We start from the raw sequence: 20070 nt of genomic DNA, 5'->3' as shown, positions 1-20070 counted from the left end.
ACATCTTTATAAGTCGAGTTGCATATGCAGAAATTGTCACTGGTCAGGGCTGTTGTCGCATGACTATGTAGCATAATTGAGAAATTGTCTAATATGCATTGCACATCAACGTGCATTACGTACCAATGTACATTGCACACCACTTACTGGTGTCCTGATATGAATATTTGCAATTTATTACAGAGTTTACTTAGTAAAATATACTTAATTTTTATTATAAATAAAATATGACATTGTATCTTAATTTCTGTTCTTATTATTGTTGTGTGTTTTCAAGTCACTTTAACATACAGTGATCCTAAGGTTTCCTTGGCATGATTTGCTAAGATGGAGTGTGCCTACCTCTGAGACTGATTGAGTGCAATTTGCTCAATCATGCTGTGGGTTTCTATGTCCAAATGGGGATTTGAATCTTGGTCTCCAGAGTGGCAGTCCAGCACTCAAACCACCCTTCCTACGCTGGCTCTTTAGTTGCAGCAGAGTGGTTTTTAATGGTTGTACTTACCCCACTGTGATGTCAAAGATGTTACTTCCCACAGAGCTGGACACCGCCATGTCCCCCAGTCCTTTCCGTGCCACAATAACACTGGTGATGAGGTCAGGGATAGATGTGCCAGCAGCTAAGATGGTCAAGCCCATGATTTCTTCACTGATGCCAATGGTTTCTCCAACCTAAGCACCAAAGAGTTCATGAAATCAGAAAGAGCAAGAGACTTCATTGCAAATCTTTCTCAATTTTGGGATAGGGGCAGGGAATTCCATGCATGTAGGGCATCTCTTTTCTTGGTATGATTAATTCAAGTGCCCAAACTGGTGACAGAACTTTCCTTACTAACTTTCTGACATCTGAGCAAGACTGAATTATTTCAAAGGGCCTATTCTTAGGTCTTCTCCCCAGTGAACCTGCCTGAATTCAAAGTTGGTTCTCAGAGGTCTTTCTCCTGAATTTTCACTTTTTTGGAGGCGAGGAAAATGAATGAGGCCTGGTTGGTAGCGATGCTCCATTTCTGGAAAAGCTCACCGCTGGGACAAGTCGGGATGCCTTTTATGCCTCAATTTTTATTCATCTTTTGTTTGGCTTCAGTGCTGAGGTTTCTGGCTGCTTTATTGTCTGATTTATGCTGTGTACTGCTTTATTGTTATTTTTTTCCTATGCTTTGATAGTACTGTTGAGACTTTGGAACACAACTTCAAACAGCAGCAAAAACAGTTCCAACTCCCAGTACTTACTTATCCATCCCTGGGCCCAAACTTTCAATGCCTGCCATACTGCCAAGTAGAAACTTAAAGAACGAATGGGACTTTTGTATAAAATGAAATGCCTACGTATAAAGTCTGAAGTTCAGCATGGGACTTAACGTCTTCATACATGGATTTTAGTGTGCAAGAGGAAAAATTGAGTATCATATATTCTTGTATATGTGTATAGCCACAATTAGCCTGCAAGACAATGTTGAGCTCAGACTGAAATCACTGAACACAGACAAAACATGAGGGCAAATCCACTTCCAACTTACCTGATGTGCCCACCAGACCATTAGGTATGAAAATACTGCGATCCAAGAGATTGATCCAAAAAATGTGAAAGGAAAAAACTTCTTGGATGTCTGAAAGACAGAAAGAATGGAAAGGATGAGTGATATGGCTTCTTAAAAGTTTTTTTCCATTGGAGACCACTTTCAGATACTTTTTCCTAAATTAATTTCTAGCCAAGTGCGTAGCTATAATAATTATTAAAATGTTCTAGATTTTGGACACCAACTGCACAATCCACTCTTAAAATGGCAAGTGCTGTGAAGTGTTGTCTTAAGGAAAAGTGAAGTGTTGTCTTAAGTGCTTTTAATACATGAAATAGAGGAGGTACAATTCTGATTGACAATATGACTGTTAAGCCACTAAACAGGTCTCAAAATTGAGCTCGTTAGTTGGAATCACAGAACAGTGACTACATGTTGTGGAAACATGGGTGTATAGTTTTACAAGTTCTTTAGCCTTCTTTGCCAAAGAGCTCTGATACCTCACAAAATTATAAATCCCAAAATTTTACAGTATTGAATCCTGGGCGTTAAAGTGGCATCAAACTGTACTGATTCTACAGTGTAGATGCATCCTCAATGGTTACATACCTTTGGAAAGAAACTCAATTCAGGACTATTTGGAAACCTTAAATTCCAAAGGGTGCTATGAATAAAGGCTGGGATGCATCTAAGACCCCCATCTACACTATCATATAATGCAGTTTGAAACTACATTATATGGTCAGTGGAGACTCATCTAATGGAGTCCAATGCAGTTAAATTGCATTGTATGAGTCGACACTTACTATATAAAAACTGTGGCATAGACACCAAGAACTGGGAAGCTCTGGCCCTTGAGCACTCTAACTGGAGGTCTGCTGTGACCAGCAGTGCTGTGAAATGGAGGGCAAAAGGGAGAAACATGCCAAGAGGAATGGCATCAAGCCAACCCTGACCAGGAGCACCTTACACCTGGAGACCAATGCCCATGAAGAACATGCGGGTCAAAAATAGGGCTCCACAGTCAATTACGTATCCACGAAGAACATGCGGGTCAAAAATAGGGCTCCACAGTCAACTACGTATCCACAGCCAAGACACTACACTTGGAAGGCCATCATACTTGGACAATGAGGAATCGCCTAAGTAAGTAATATAATGCAGTTTCAAACTTAATTTTATGACAGTATAGATGGACCCTAATTTCTTATATAATTTGGCATTTGTCTGCTTTTTGCAAACTCATACTGGTCAGACCAATCTACCATTCTGTCTCCCTAAATCTTTGAAAGCCATTAGAAATAACCATAACAAATACTTCTGTATTTATTTTTACCACAATGTAATCGTGAATGTATTTGAGAATTGGTCCTTGATTTTTACTGAACATTATTGTCTTCTGCCCTTTTGAAACAAGTCCCTGGACCATTTGTCCTTTGATGAATTGGAAGATGCAATAACTATGTAATGGCAGGGAGAATGACAAAACTGTTCTTTAAAATGCTCCTGAAGAGATTACTTGACACTATCCATCAGCAATTTTCCTCCTGAACATTTCCTTCTGGGAGACATATAGGGCTATTGTAATAGGACTTTTTGTATTAAGTGCATTGGAGAGAACCTAGCATTGCCATTATTACAAGCCAGCGGGGCTGTGGTCATGGAAACAGGACATGCTGACAAGTATTATTTTCCTCCCAAACAAATATCTTGGCAACACCAATTGGATTCAGTTCCAGAGTACATGGGCTCAGAACAGCTGATACTCAATGCTACATCCAAACAATTCATATTACTTCAGTCTTACATTTTAGGGCAAAATAACTTATAACGAATAGAGTTGTGCACAGATTTTGTTTCCTCCATTTCCTTCGGCACTTTGGGAGCTCATAACGGTTAGGGCCCTCCCGGTATGAAAATCCACCTGACACAAAAGCAAGCAGGAGCTGATCTCGGCTCCTCTTCCCCTATTCAGCATCACAGTTGAATCTTTTCTATTTTTCTGATTCTTTTTATTTAGTGGGACTGACTGGGAGTTGGGGACCTGTTGAGGGATGGTGGGTGGGGTGCGTGCGTTTGGAGGCTTTCACCCTTTTAGCTTCTTTTTCGCCTTTCTTTCCTCTCCTTCAGGAAATACTTCTAAAAGGTTATTATTAATAGTAGTAATCCCAGCAAACAATAAGAGAAGCCTACCTCTCCTCTAGAGTAGAAAGCATAAACAACGTTAAGCATGCAAAACCTCAAACAAAAATGAGATTGCAGCCTTGCAGACAAGTGAGGGGATTTTAAAGGTAGTCCAGGGAGGATAGCTTGACGGACTCCCAATCACTGTTCTTCCTTCCCTGGGTCTCCTTAAAATGCCTCCTAGTTCTGGGAGAGAAGGAAATTCCACATGCTTGTCTCTCCTCTAGAGTAGAGCAGCTGTAAGAAGCAAGAAACCCAGTCTCTTCCTCTATAAACAGAAGGGAAATGTTCCAGAAACTTAAGAGTGGTAACTGATGCTTTTTAAAATCTAGGTCTTAATGAAGGATATGGAAAGGTCCTCCCTTCCCCTCCCTCATATGGGTTGGATAGGGTGCTTGCTTTCTTAACCCCATTGCTGACACCCAGGCTCCCTTGAAGGGATGAAAGGGAAGTCTCCTAGGGGAAAAGGAAGCCTTATAAGTTCCCCATGGAACCGACAAGAGCCTTTTTTTGGATGCTGAACAAAAATGCTCATTTGGCAGCTGCCCATTTTTGGGAGGCACTGGAAAATGGGTATGGGGGGCTTCCAGTACCCAGCAAGCAGAAATGCATAGCGATTCACCTGAAATACACAACCCTAATAACTAACATTAGCATCTTTAGCTACACTATGCAACACAGTTTTTGTTCCTGGGTTACAAACATCATTTCCTAATTGGTTCTATCATTAAAACATGGAAAAAGTTTACTAAACTGCAAAACCTTTGGTTTTGCAGGACATCTTGCAGCACACTTTGCTAAAGTTTTTCAATGAATATCTCATAGAATCTTAACCAATTCAACATAGTTTTTGGAGTATAACAATGATGTTCAAAGTAAGTACCACACAATTAAACAGGAAATAACACTTTCAAACTAGGAACAGATTTTGTTTTCAAATTTTGTTACACAGTGCTATCGGATTAATCAATTAGAAAGTTCCCTAATAAATTGGGCACACATTTTAAATTAAAAATCAATTTAAAAAGGAAATAGAAGTGTTTATAAAAATATACTACCAGAAAGGAGATGACTGTCCTTAACAGAGAGAAACATTTTTCCTAAAATGGCCACCAATTTTTTTCTTTCCGGAAAATGTTTGTTATATAAAAATGATTTAGATTTCACTTGAATTATTACTGTGTTTCTTCAATTGTTTGTCTCACTTTCCCTCCTTTAGAGACACACCACATCTCTAAAAATGCGGTGCGTCTTAGAATCAAATGCGGTGGTACTGAAATTAGGGTGCGTTTTACAATCGATGACATCTTACAATTGAAGAAATATGGTCATTAGAACTGATTGGATAATTTCTAAAAATATACATAAGTATTTTCAATGCTTTAACAGTGGTTCCAAACTTGTGGTCCGTATACCACCAGTGGTCCGCAAGAATGAAAATATGGTCCATGGCCTCACTATTATACAGTTGCCTCGAAACCACATGGCAACGAGAGTGACTGGTCTCATGAAACCTTTTTATAGTGCCAAGGCAATGGGGATGTCAGGAGGGGAGAGGCTGACTACCCACAAAAAATTACTACTACCACAGATGGGGACTATTGGATGGTACATGCTCTGTATCAGGAACTAGAGCTGATGTGGTCTATCCAATGCAATTTTCTGAATCAGCACCCCAAATAACCAAACTGAATCAAAAGCTGAACAAAAACTGATTCGTAACCCTTTTGGTACTAGTGTTGGAGAGTGGTCCCTGGTCAAAAAAAGGTTGGGAATCATTGCTTTAAAAAATACACATAAGGAATATCAACCCTATAACTGCCCATTATACATAAAGAATTCCGAAACTAAACATTAGTTGATTCTCAGAGCATATTATTACCATGACCTAATGCTAACAAGATCTGGAAGCAATGCCTTTTGGGAAGTGTTTAGTTTGGGGAAAAGAAGGTTAAGAGAAGACATGACAACAATGTTTAAATATTTGAAAGGATCATATTGAAGATGCAGTCAGCTTGTTTTCTGCAGCTCCAGAGACTAAGACACAGATCAATGGATTCAAATTACAGAAAAAGAAAATCAATTTAAACATCAGGAAGAATTTATTGATGGTAAGAACTGTTTGACAATCAAATGCACTGCCTTGTAGCATGATGAAAGTCTTCTTCTTGGAATTTTTTAAACAGAGGCTAATGGTCATCTGCCAGAAGTGCTTTAATTGTATGTTCTTGCATGGCAGAATGGGGTTGGACTGGAAGGCCCTTGGGGGTCTCATTGAATTCTGTGATTCTGTGATATGGGAAGGGAGAGAACAAAATGATCATCTTCAGTGGCTTCTAAAGTGATATTGCCTTGTTCCCAAAAGACAAGGATTGGAGACAATCTCTCAAAGAGATATATAAAAATAAGACACAGAAGACCCACAGAAACATTGCTGCCCTTATGTGGGACCGGCTTGTACCAGCCTTGCCGAGAAAACAAGTTTTCTGTAACCGTTTAACCTTCTCATCTCGCATGTGCTGAGCTGTACAGTGACATCAGCCTGTGCTGTGATCCTGTCTGCTCTTAAAATACAAACAGGGTCATCTAAGCTAAGCTAGTTCAAGCTTGGTCAGCAGTCAAATAATAGGCTGGAGTGGCGAAAACAATACGGAGAGGCAACCTGCAGGCACCATTTTCCTTTGAATCTATGTCAAGATAAAGCTGTAAGGTGGGATACTAGCAGCAGTTCATCCTGTGTGCAAAGAGGCACTTCAGTTTTGATGTAATACAAAAGCTCACAAAATGAAACTATAAAGCTTCAGTGCCTCCACAAATATTATTTAGTATAAAGAGTGCTGTACTTTCAAGGGACTGTCTATTTCCCTCTTTCCCTGCCAATTTACCACAAGGCCACCCAGTTCACCTCTATCCATGTAAGGTAAAAGTTTTCCCCTGACATAAAGTCCAGTTGTGTTTGACTCTGGGGTGTGGTGCTCATCTCCATTTCTAAGCCGAAGAGCCAACATTGTCCGTCGACACCTCCAAGGTCATGTGTCTGGCATGGCTACACGGAGCACCGTTACCTTCCCACCGGAGCGGTATCTATTGATCTACTCACATTTGCATGTTTTCAAACTGCTGGGTTGGCAGAAGCTGGGGCTGACAGCAGAAGCTGATGCTGCTCCCCAGATTTGAACCTGCAACCTTTTGGTCAACAAGCTCAGCAGCTCAGCGGTTTAACCCACTGTGACACCGGGGGCTCCATATAAACTGTCTATCTACCAATTGAGTTTTCCTTAATTATGTTTTTTTTAGCATCATGTGTATATGTGCCTTCAAGTCATCTGCTATTAATTTCACGGGGTTTTCTAAGGCAAGGAAAACTCAGAGATGATTTAGCCAGCTCCCTTCTCTGAAATATAGCCTACGGCACCTAGTATACGATTGGCAGTCCCCCACCCAAGTACTAATTGAGGCTGACCTTGCTTAGCACCCAAGAGAGGACAATATCTGGTGCCTTTAGTGTGTCTAGCCCTTGCATTCAAACAACATTATGCAACAACTCTATCTTTATATCATTAGTGTCTGTTTTTCCCACCTTTCTTGGCAAGAAAAAAGATTTGGGAGGCTGTAGGTCAACATGGGAGGGCTATTTTGTAAGACTTCTTCCAAAATTTTGTTAATGAAACAGGGGGATTGAATGACAAAAGCCTCTTATGTAAGCAGACATAGTGACTTGCCTATCTTTGACTTCTCTGTCAATTATTGTCACCTTTTCTGCAGAGACCGTGGGTGTGATCTGACCAAAGATTATACACTTAAGATCTTAGGGGGAGAGAGGTAAGCACATGCACTGGCTGAAATCAGTGCGACTTACAAGTGCTTAGCTCTGGCTGTGTTGCATCCTGCATTAACTCTTTGGGCTTGCATGGCGCCTAGTAGCTCCCAAAGAAATATTAGTAACAATACTGAAGTTACACTACAGACAACAAATAAAAGACAGCAAATAAACACAGCAACACTTAAGGCAGTAAGTAAACAAAAATACCATCCATAGTCGATTTACATAAAGTAGAAGACGAGGGCACTGAAATAGTTCACTTTTTCTATATCTTGGCTCAATAATTAATTAGAAAGGAGACTGCTGTCAGGAAGACTTGGAAGAGCATCTATGAAGAAACCAGAAAAGATCCTACAAGATATATCACTGAATACTAATAATTAAGATTGCCTGTGCCACTATATTTCTGGTTTCTTTGTATAGTTGTGAAAAACGGAGAGTGAAAATAATTGGGAGGAAGAGAATCAACTCATTTGAGATGTGCTGCTGGAGAAGAGTTCTGCAGATATTGTGGACTGCTTAAAAACAATTAAAAAGAGCCTAGAACAATTCAGGCCTTAGAAGACTAAACTAAGACTGCATTATTTTGGCCATATGATGAGAGAGGAAGTCACTAGAAAAGATGATCACACTTGGTAAAATGGAAGGCAATAGGAAAAGAAGCAAGACGCATTTTGGATGGCTGGACTTACTCAAGGAAGCGATGGCCCTAAGTCTTCTTAGAGGTCTCTCATTCATGGAGACTTAGAGATCTCTCATTTATGGGATTACCATAAGTCAAGATTGACTTGAAGGCAGTTAATAACATTGTTAAAGCTGCAATTTGCATAGAGGAAAACCCTAATGAAAATGTTAAAATATGCTCTTTTTCTTAGAAAGCGGGTTTGCTTTTGCTATGGAAAACAAAATGAGCATAGAAATGAAAGTGGATGAGAAATCTGAAACCCTCACAAGACACTAGGTGCCTGAGGAATCTTATCCATACAGACATCTAAAGAAGAACCTGCAGGTATCAGCTCAAAATAACTATTAATACCACAATTTATATGCTGCTATGAAATATTTATGTAGGCAAATGGCAATATATGCATAGTTATTGTCACCAGCCAAGACCTCCAACGGCCCAAACCAAATGTCATCTACCATGGTGCTCGTGTCACTTATTTGATCCACAAAGCTGCTTAGTAGGGGCTGAGAAACTATGCATGTATTATTAATGGATACCAAATCATTGAATACACCTTGAGAATCACTAGGTGAGATCTGCTCTTTAAAAAGAAAGAAATAATACTTTGAGCTGAAAATGGCCTTCATGCCCATTGCACCTCCAATACTGCGAATATCAACTAGCAAGCATACATTTTTATACCAGGCTTTTTGTGGTAACAGGTTCAACTGGATAACATCAGAAATGCAAGGAGGGCATTTCCAAACTTACTGTGCATAGCTAGACAATTATCTTTCCAGATTGCCCCTTCGAATCACAGAATCATAGAGGTGGAAAAGACCACCCCCTTTCCAATCCCTTCTGTCCTACAGGGGTACACAATCAAATTACATCTGACAGATGGCCATCCAGCCTCTGTTTAAAGACCTCAAGAGAAAGAGAATCCACCACACTTCAAGACAGCATATTAAGTTCTCACTGTCAGGAAGTTTTCCCTAATGTTTAGGTAAAGGTAAAGGTTTTCCCCTGATATTAAGTCCAGTCATGTCCGACTTTGGGGTGTGCTGCTCATCTCCATTTCCAAGCTGAAGAGCTGGCGTTGTCTGTAGACAAAGTCATGTGGCCGGCATGACTACTCGAAGCACTGTTACTTTCCTGGCAAAGCAGTACCTATTGATCTACTCACATTTACATGTTTTTGAACTGCTAGGTTGGCAGAAGCTGGGGCTGACAGCGGAAGCTCACGCCGCTTCCCGGATTTGAACCTGTGACCTTTCAATCAGCAAGCTCAACAGCTCAGTGGTTTAACCCACTGCTCCACCGGGGGCTCCTAATGTTTAAGTGGAATCTATTTCTTGTACTTTGAATCTGTGTCTTAGTCTCTGGAGCAGCTTGCTCCCTCCTCAATATGACATCCTTTCCAATAGTTAAACATGGCTTTCACGTCCCCTCTCAACATTATCTCCTAGCAGGCATGTAGCCGGGGGGGGGGGGGGGGGGGGGGCTTGAGGGGCTTCAGCCCCCCCCCCCCCAAATTCTTATGGTGGTCTGCGGGAAGGCCTTACTGGTGCATTATTTCAACTGTTATGTTTATTCATATCATGATCTGATCACCATACTCAATATATCCCATATGCATGGGGGTATTGGGGTAACAATACAACAGGTTTGCTAGGGTAGACCCTCTTTCACTAAGACTCAGCCCCCCCCCCCACCGAATCAAACTCAGCCCGCCCCGCCCCCTGCCCCCCCAAATCAAAATCCTGGCTATGGGCCTGTCTCCAAGCTAAACACATCCAGCTCCCCAAGTTGCTCCTTGTAGGGCTTGGCTTCCAGACCTTTTGCCATTTTGGTTGCCCTTCTCTGGACATATTCCAGATTGTCAATATCCCTCCTGAGCTGTGGTTACTCGAATTGGACACAGTGTTCCAGGTGAGGTCTGACCAAAGTCAAACACAGTGATACTATTACTTCCCTTGATCTAGCTATTAAACTCAAATCATTGCAGTGTAGAATAGCATTGGCTTTTTCGCTGCCACATCATACTGTTGACGCATGTTCAGCAAGTGGTCTATTAAGACTCCTTGATCCCTTTTACATGTACTGTTGTCAAGTCAGTTGTCATCCATCCTATATCTGTGTTTATACATAAAAAGAAATGTTGCTTACTGGCTTCCTGACATCAGGTAAGGTTGCCCATAATGGAAAAACAATAGGTAAAATCAGCAAGTAGGTGAGTTGCTTGCGCGGGGTGTCAGGCCATGCCAGGCTAAGAGGCTGCTCTTCATCCTCGTCTCCCTGCAGCAAAAGCAAAAAAGACGATGGTTACAATCACATTCACGTCAAGTCAAGTCAGATTTTATTTGAGTAGTGTCAATGGCCACTGCAATAATAAACAAAACGCAATTCATGACAGCAGCCATAACCTACTATAAAAGCTTACTGATGTTTACACTAAAATAATCATCTTTCTAAAATATGTAACATAAAGGTAAAGGTAAAGGATCCCCCTGACATTAAGTCTAGTTGTGTCCGACTCTAGAGAGTGGTGCTCATCTCAATTTCTAAGCCAAAGAGCCGGCGTTGTCCACCATTGACACCTCCAGGGTCATGTGGCCAGCATGACTGCATGGAGTGCCTTCCAGCAGGAGCGCTACCTATTGATCTACTCACTCTTGTATGTTTTTGACTGCTAGTTTAGCAGAAGCTAGGCCTAACAGCAGGAGCTCACCCCGCTCCCTGGATTTGAACTGACAACCTTTCGGTTAGCAAGTTCAGCAGCTCAGTGGTTTAACCCACTGCAGCACCAGGGCCCCCTATGTAACCTATATGAACAGTATAGCTAAAAGGCTTTAAAATACCAAAAAATGTTAATACAATCACATTTATTGAATAGGTTATTGTTGTAGTAAGACCTGCTACTACTGGTACAAACGGTGACAGGAACATTTCATGACAGGAAAAAAGATACTGGGCAGATCTTGAAAAACATGCAATTTGTTTCATATGTACCTTACATACACAATCTGAAGATAATTTTATACACATTTGTTTATAGTAACATTGAGCATGAAACGAAGTTTGTGCACATTGAGCCATCAGAAAGCAATCCCAGCAACCCATTCGGAGTATTAGATTTTGGAGAATGTCATCTCTCAGAATTCCAGATAAGGGATTCTACAAAATATTACATTAATACTCTAAGATGGCCATTGTGGGAATTGTGGTGACTATCCAAGATACTGAAAAGTACCCCCCAAATAGGCACCACACATTATATAGCTCATTCAACTTGAAGGTAAAGCCTGGAGTGGATTTGAAATCACCAGCTGTTTCTGCTGGATAGGCTTTTGATGTCATTCAGCATGCTTCATTTCATATTCAAGCATTACCAATCAGAAGATACAGGATAGCATTCAGTTAGTGACATGTAGATGCATGAGTCACAGTTGGCATATGGGGTGAATTATTTGCCATAGCACAACAGATGTATTCTGGTGAGAGTGGCAGAAGTGGAGTTAAACACAGAGCAATGCTGAATATTGTGACCACATACTATGGCTGTCCATAGTTAACTGCAGTTTCAGGTTATGAGTTGTGCACAGAATTTCCAGTAATTCCAGCTTACTGTGCCCCAAAACTTGTGGCTTTAGGGAGAAAAAAATACTGGCAACACAGATCAACCTAGTGAGAGCCAATAATGATGACTAAAAAAAATAGGATAAGTGTGCCTGTGTTTATTCTATTCAATCAGAATTGCTACAATCCTCTCCAGAGAGAAAATGTGCCTTGCTCTGTTGCTTGGTGTGCGTGAGATGGTTCTTCATATCTGACCTCCTGTCCCAGGGGTCCTCAAACTAAGGCCCAGGGGCCGGATACGGCCCTCCAACATCATTTACCCGGCCCTCGCTCAGGGTCAACCTAAATCTGAAACGACTTGAAAGCACACAAAACAACAACAACAACAACAACAATCCTATCTCATCAGCCAAAAGCAGGCCCACACTTCCCATTGAAATACTAATAAGTTTATATTTGTTAAAATTGTTTTTCATTTTAATTATTGTATTGCTTTAAGTCTCTTTTTTTGCACTATAAATAAGATATGTGCAGTGTGCACAGTAATTCATTCATGCTTTTTTCAAATTATAATCCGGCCCTCCAACAGTTTGAGGGACTGTGACCTGGCCCTCTGCTTAAAAAGTTTGAGGACCCCTGTCCTGTCCTCTTAAACTTACCCTAAATACTCATGCGTAAGTCTAGAAATGTTGCTCAAAAATCAGTCCAAAAAACCCTGGGTTAATTTATCCATGGGTCAATGTGAATATCAAAACTCTTATAGAAAAAGGAACCAACCCCATCTCTAAGTGACGAACAAGAGCTTGGTTTGTCCTAAGAGAACTTAAAGGAAGCATTGATTATAGTCCCACATCAGGTCTTTCTGAATGTTTGGCTGGGGAAATAATAAAATCATAAGAGTTGGAAGAGACCACATTGGCCATTGAGTCCAACTCCCTGCCATGAAGGAAAAGCACCCCCATGACATTGATATTTATTTATTTATTTACTTTATTATAAACCACCCCTCTCAACCTTGCAGTGACTCGAGGCGGTTTACAAGAAAAAATTAAATGCCACAAAATACAAATACAATTTAAAACATTAACATCAATAAAATCATAACAACAACAATAAAAACATAAGTCAGTAAATCCTCAATAAAAACATTGTCCAATTCCATCGTATAGTTGTTCCATTTTCCTATGTCCATTACTCAATATTTACAAATGCTTGCTTGAACAGCCATGTCTTGAGTTTTTTCCAAAACATTATGAGCGAAGAAGCCGATCTAATCTCCTTGGGGAGGGCGTTACATAGCCGAGGGGCCACCGTTGAGAAGGTTCTGTCTCTCGTCCCCACCAATCATACTTGTGACAAAGGCGGGACCAAGAGCAGGGCCTCCCCAGACGATCTTAATGTCCTTGATGGTTCGTTGATACTGCTGTTTTCCCCTTTCCACGGAATGATCCTTGACTTATCTAAGGATCCTATCAAAATCCATAATTTTGACTCCTAAACCTGCCCTCGACATATACATGAGGTTAACTTCTACATGATAAATTAAACATTTCTGTGGTCTTTCCAAAAGAGATGTACTGCATCTACAGCCATGATCATAACCTGTCAGTTGGACACAAATTATTTCCAGGGAAGCACATATTCCCACTTGCTCAGCCAAAAAATCATCAAATAGACTTCAATAGGGTGCCCCTTGCCTATTTGACAAGTTAGGAACCAGAAAATTGCTGAAAACTGGAAATCATCAAAAGGTAGAATCCAGTAAAACCTGCAAATGTATAATGGTTGCTGAAAAAAAACTTCAGTGCTTGGTCACAGGAGTGCGTGGGAACTTGTGGAAACACAATGAAATAGATCAAACGATTAAATGTAAAAGTTCTGATCATAACTAAAAAGGTTAGTAAAATGGAACGTTGAAACATAAATCATCAGAAAATGGGGGATGCCTCTACGCCCTTGGAATCAAATAATATTGGGAAAATGACCTGCTATTCAGAGGTGAAATGCAGGTTACTTTGACAAAAGTGGTCACATATCCCTCAAAGGAGACAGATGCTGGAGATATTTCTTTTCCTGAAATGAACTAGCCATTTAGACTAATATATCAGTCTGAATCCTCGGCTGCTGATGTTCAATAAGCGGTTTAGTAATCGCACAAGAAAACAATATAGGCTTAGGATGTCTTCTTTATTGGATCTACAGTGCCTTTTCTTTTCACTTAAGATTATCTTTGGTATGGTAGGCACAAATAATTCTTTTCTGATTTGGTTTCCATAGAAACTGGTAAAAAAGGAGCACGCCTGAGTAGGAGGAAATGTTAACGTGAAATTGAATGGTATTTTTAGGAAAGTCATAGGTTGGAACAATTACTGTTGAACTTGGTTAATTGCCTAGCTAACTGATTATGTTTCAAAATGTATATGTAAAGGTTCTGGGGGGTCAACCTGAAAAAAACTATTCACCGAGAAACTCCTGCAGGCCTCTTAGCCTACCTGTCTTTGTTTCTTTTCTTTTTATCAACTCCATTCACAGCTAAGTTATAAATATGCAATTTTATAGAACAGAACATTCTAATACCAGCAAGGAAAAAATAAAATATATTCTTCCATCAAACAACAAATAGCAACTTTTGGAGAAAAATGCATATCTCAATAGTACGGAATTGCTGGGGCTATACTTTTACAAGGGATTTACCCTTTTCTTTTTCTTTTTTCCTTTTGCCGAAGTGTGCTTGCTGGTGCCTCACCAAACTACAACTTCCATGATTTCACAGCACTGCAGTTAAAGTGGTTTCAAACTGCATTAACTTGACAGTGAAGATGGGGAAGCATGATGGGGACAGACTACATCTCCAATCCTACCTTCCTCATGGTATGTATGCATATGCAACACAACCCGGAAAACACACAACAACCCAATTTTTATTTTGTTTTTTCTTAGTGTATGGCCTGATGAACTGAGACCATTTTATGCACCTCTCACATATGTAATGCTTTCAATGGGCCATAAAAATCCATCATGTCTAAAGGTCCATGGTCACAAACTATGTCTGACATGGTTCCAAAATCTGAGTACGCAGATATCCAACAACATCTGGGGTCGTATCTCCTCTTACGAACCATCATGAAGTTTAAGATCATCTTGAGAGGCCCTGCTCTAGATCTATATTGCATGTTGAAAGTTTGAATGCCTATTTTATATTTTGGTGGGTTTTAGCTGCTCCCTTGGTCCTCCTCCACCCACATAAACTAACATAGTTATCAGTTTTGCTTTGAATGTCACCTACATGTTGATATTTGCATTGACAACACTATTTTAATATGTTGTAATCATGTGTTTGTTTTCAGATATTTGTATTTTTATGATTTCATTGTCCTATTGCATGGTAATGGTACAACAACTAAATAACGGAGGTCGGTACTGCCCTATGGAATCAAATAAGAGGAGACTGTAACATTTTCCTGTTTAAAATGTTGTACCACATTTAAACAAATGAAATGTCACATTTTCCCTCCACTTGTCACAAACGTGATTGGTGGGGACGAGGGACAGGGCCTTCTCAGCAGTGGTCCCTCATCTGTAGAATACCCTCCCCAGGGACATCAGACTGGCCACTTCCCTCCTGTTCTTTAGAAGGAAACTCAAGACTTGGTTGTGGGACCAAGCGTTTGATCATTGAATAGAGGCAAGTGAGAAGAAGATACAAGCAATTTGAAGTTACAATGAACTAACCCAGACTTTAATTTTAACTGACGTGTTTTTAACAACTGTTTTTTAATGTTTGTTTTAATGAATTTGTGGAATGTTTTTATGATTGTGATGGTGTCGAATGGTGCTTGCCTGAGTCCCCCCTCGGGGGTGAGAAGGGTGGGGTACAAATGCATGAAATAAATAAATAATAAATAATAAAGATTGGGACCCACATATGTACATTATGTACTTCATCCATGCCAATAACAGAATTCAACGGAGAGTCCGTTACAAGGAGAATCTGGAATGGAATGGAATGGAATGGATGGTACAGAAAATATAAACAAATGTTGGAATAAATCTGAATTATAATGGAGAAGTTATAATTCTGAACAGAGTGGGCAGAAAAAGTATTATTTGTCTCTGACAAAACTGCATCTGGTTTGCATTCTGCAAACTAGAAATAATATTTTCAGAATGACAGCAAACTAGGAATAAGGTTCTCAAGATTAAGTGCCATGATATTTTTAGATTGCTATGCTATCTAAAATATACAGGTGCAGCCAGATGTGTGCTTGTTTCATCCCTATATTACCTTTGTGACTTTTTGGGGTCATAATTTAAGATGAGTGTCAACAAGCAACTAAAAACTTTATTTTCTCACTGGAACTTCAAACTTTGAATTCTATACAATTTGCTTTAATATCAAAGAAAAGAAGAGGTACGTTGCTTTGCATGATGTTCACAGAAGTTATAGAATATGTCTATTAAATATATTACTTTCAGGTTTGGAGTACCATTAAACTGTTAGTGGGCAGCATAATGTAGTTACATAGTTTAGCCCAAATCTATGGATTTTTAGTGATTGAGGCTCCTTCTTAGTGCAGTTTCTTTGAAATAAGTCAAGCTCAGCACTGTTCAAAGATTAGAGCTTCTGACTCTGCAGGTGTTTTCAGAATGCTTTGAAAACACACAACCCAAAATAATTACAGACTGAATATTCTATGAGATGCAATTGAATTTTCCTTTGCTTCTGTTCTTCCTGAATAATTTCTGAGGTATGAGCAACAGGAAGAACATTAATTAATTCAAGACTAGGACCTTTTGCATTTCCTCTGATTTCTCTCTCTCTTTTTAAAATAAAGATTAAGGACAAGATCCAGACAACATTAAACACTCGGAAATCCCATTGAGGAATCAAAGAGCTGAACTGGAACTGAAATGATTTTAAACAACGAAATAATATAATAATATCCTAATGAAAAATGTATTGGTTGTATCCTCTGTGCCCTATTTCAATGCTTTGAAGACTGCCTTGAAATGGTTTGGAGAACAAATGCAAGCTATTTGGACATATCAAAAGGGCAAACCGCCTGATATTGGCTTTGCTTCTAATCATAAATTCCATTGCTATTTAAAGAACCCCTTTTGGTTAAACGAATTAGGCAGGATCCTGCATTGTCAGGTGTAGTACAATTATGGAGATTTGCTGTACTCCACTTCCCCAGAAACCCTATCTCTTAAGCCAGGCAGCACCCTAGGCAAATGGCAGCTGAAAGGTCTTGACACAACTGCTTGTCTCAATATGTCCTATGATTGGGAGACCACTGCAGTTATCTCAAATGGTAGTACCTTGGAAACCCTTCAAGTTGAGTTGCCAATTTGCTTAAGAGATTTTGTTGTTGTTTATTTGTTAAGTTGTTTCTGACTCTTTGTGACCTCATGGACCAGTCCATGCCAGAAATCCCTGCCGGCCATCGCCACCACCTTCAAGGTCAAGCCAGTCACTTCAAGGATACCATCCATCCATCTTGCCCTTGGTTGGCCCCTCTTCCTTTTTCCTTCCATTTCCCCCAGCATCATTATCTTCTCCAAGTTTTCCTGTCTTCATCTTTGCCTCTAATATCCTTCTCTCCAGCGAGCAGTTGGGCATTATTTCCTGGAGTATGGACTGGTTTGAGCTTCTTGTTGTCCAAGGCACTCTCCAACATCACAGTTCATAAGCTTCTACCTTCCTTCACTCAGCCTTTTTTATGGTCCACCTCTCATATCCATAGGTTATTGATCATTACACTATGTTCCTGGTTTAGTGTAATTTCCTTTTTAATTGTGTGGTACTTACTTTGAAAGTAGTTGTTATACTCCAGAAACTTTGGTTTTGTGACTGCAACAAACTATGTTAAATTGGTGGAGACGTTATCAGATATTCATTGAAGAACTATAGCAAAATCTGCTGCAGGATGTCCAGCAAAAGCAAAGTTCCTAGGTTATAAATGTAATTTTCTAATTGGTTGTATCATAAAAATGTCGGAAAAGTTTATTCAACTGCAAAAACCTTGTTTTTATGGGACATCCTGCAGCACATTTTGATATAGTTTTTCAATGACTATCTCACAGAATCTCAGCCAATTCAATATAGTTTGTGGCAGCCACAAAAACCAAGTTTCTGGAGTATAACAACTCCTTTCAAAGTAAGTACTGCACAATTAAACAGAAAATTGCACCTTCAAACCAGGAACATAATATTTTTCAAATTTTGTTAACATTGTGTAATAGTTGGATAAGCTAGCTCTTTCCCTTCCAGATACAGAGGAGGAAAAAAAGCCCATGGACTCCTAGAAATGTAGTCAAGCTTTACTCCACCCCTGTCTCTGCCATGGGATCCATATGTAGATTATTTTTGTTAAGGAAAAACAAGGATTTTACTATTTGCTCCCACTTATTTACCACTCTTTTATGAAGTTAGTTGTAATTTCCCACCCACCATTGTATCCTCACAAGCCCATGAGATAGATCAGGGTTGAAAGATAATTTGGTGAAGGCCACCAAAGGAGTTTTATGACCAAGTGAAGGTTTGAATCTGAGCCTCTCCTTTCTTGGATTTATACCACAGTAGAATTGTTCATTTGAAATGTCCCATAACATTATTTGATTTAATTAATCTTCAAAATCATAACGAGCTTTTCCATAAACTCTGGTTTATGTTGAATACAATTCTTGCTTCTTTTAATATATCAAGAGACTATATTCTTGAGATACTCTCCCTAAATGGACTCTTGTTTGCTCTTCAATTAATTTAGAGAGTGTATAATATTCAAAAAGAGCAGACAGCATTTGAAAAAGTCCACCCTTTTTGCTTCTCCATGACCCCTTCTTCTGATATACAATGGCTCCTTCAGAACAAACACTCAAAGAAAAGGTTTTCTTTAATTATAATTTTATTTAATTATTTGCGATATCGCATCTGCAGAACATCATGAATAGGACCTTCTATCTGTTTGTCCTCCTATCCCTATATTTCTCAGCACACACATTTTACAAGTGTCCTCTAACTTCCTGCTTATATATCAGAACAAACCCACTTTGCTGCTTGCATTATGGCTCCATGAACAGGATATCTAGGTTTAAGGAATGTAGGTTAAGTGGCAGAACTTGCAAGAATATCCTTTTATCAACCCTGTTAATCAATGCTGACAGGCTGCAGTTTTAGGAGAAAATATTTTTTTCTCAGTGCACCCAAAACAGTTTCTATTAATGGTGGTGGGGGTGTGTCAATAATTCCCTAGGCAACATGCTAGAAATGTATACTGAAAGGAAACGTTACTGACTTTGCCCTTGACTAGAGGAAAGTGATAATTGAACAGAATATGTGTCTGTTTATTTCCTGTGCTATAATCAGACTGTACTGTTTTCTGTGGAATCATGATTTCTCCTTCATCTCCAAGACAAATTAACTCATGGACAGATTTTTCCTCCTTTGGTCATAAGAAAAGATTTTTATAGACTCACAACATTAGAGAACCAGAGTTGGAAGAAACCACAGCAATCGACAGAAACAATGACTACAATCTCCAGAATCCCCAAACTAGAATGGCACATGGTTATTGTGTCCTTGGAGTTGTATACAGAATATATGTGTGTGTGTGTGTTGTATACTGTGTGTGTATATATATATGTGTGTGTGTATTCCAAAACATGGTGACTTCAAATTGATAATCACCATTTTGAAAATCCATCTGAGCTTGTGGTCAACACCTAATTTGAGAACTTGAATATTTACAATTACCATGTATTGTATAGTGCATACATTGGCGATGAATGACTTTGAGTGTTAATCTTGAGTGCTCGATGTCTTCCTGTGCAACTGTTCATAATTTTAAGAACACCTGTTGTATATTGCAATAGATTTTTGCATAGCATAAAATCAAGTATCAATACAATTAACAGAAATGGAGGAGGGAAAAGGATGAAAAATCAGTAACCTCATCTGCTCCAACAGCAGCTCCATTCTGCAGTGGTCCTGAACCATCATTTGGAGGTGTCACAGCAACTTCAATTTTTTCTGAAGCATATCCCAGAAAAAAAGGAAAGGAAAGGAGAGAATAATATATGTGAGAACAAATCACTCATTTTTACTGTATTCAACAAACTGATCTGTTTAGATAGTTTTTTGATCATGCTTTTAAAAACCAGTTTGAGTCAAATTAATAGTCAAAAATACAGTTGGCCCTTCACATTTTTGGATGTAATGTGTGTGGATTTGATTACACTATGTAACACACTTTTTGTTCCTGGATTATAAATGTCATTTCTTAACTGGCACTATCATG

General features: G+C 39.4%; 1 protein-coding gene across 4 annotated transcripts in view; it reads right to left on the bottom strand.

Moving 5' to 3' along the window:
* Positions 1-20070, bottom strand: part of SLC24A2 (solute carrier family 24 member 2) — a 108087-nt gene that overhangs the window by 5502 nt on the left and 82515 nt on the right. For all 4 annotated transcript variants that reach the window (XM_060762437.2, XM_060762442.2, XM_060762438.2 and 1 more), the window contains 4 exons: positions 19723-19802; positions 10361-10489; positions 1518-1607; positions 506-672 (listed from right to left, as the gene is read on the bottom strand). In XM_060762437.2, the coding sequence (XP_060618420.2) occupies positions 506-672; positions 1518-1607; positions 10361-10489; positions 19723-19802 (466 nt within the window). The remainder of the gene's footprint in view (positions 1-505; positions 673-1517; positions 1608-10360; positions 10490-19722; positions 19803-20070) is intronic.

This window comes from Anolis sagrei, chromosome 2 (genome assembly GCF_037176765.1).
Source record: "Anolis sagrei isolate rAnoSag1 chromosome 2, rAnoSag1.mat, whole genome shotgun sequence".
NCBI classification, from domain to species: domain Eukaryota; kingdom Metazoa; phylum Chordata; class Lepidosauria; order Squamata; family Dactyloidae; genus Anolis; species Anolis sagrei.
Note: the sequence above shows the minus strand (reverse complement) of the source record. Positions and strands in the feature narration are given on the sequence as shown.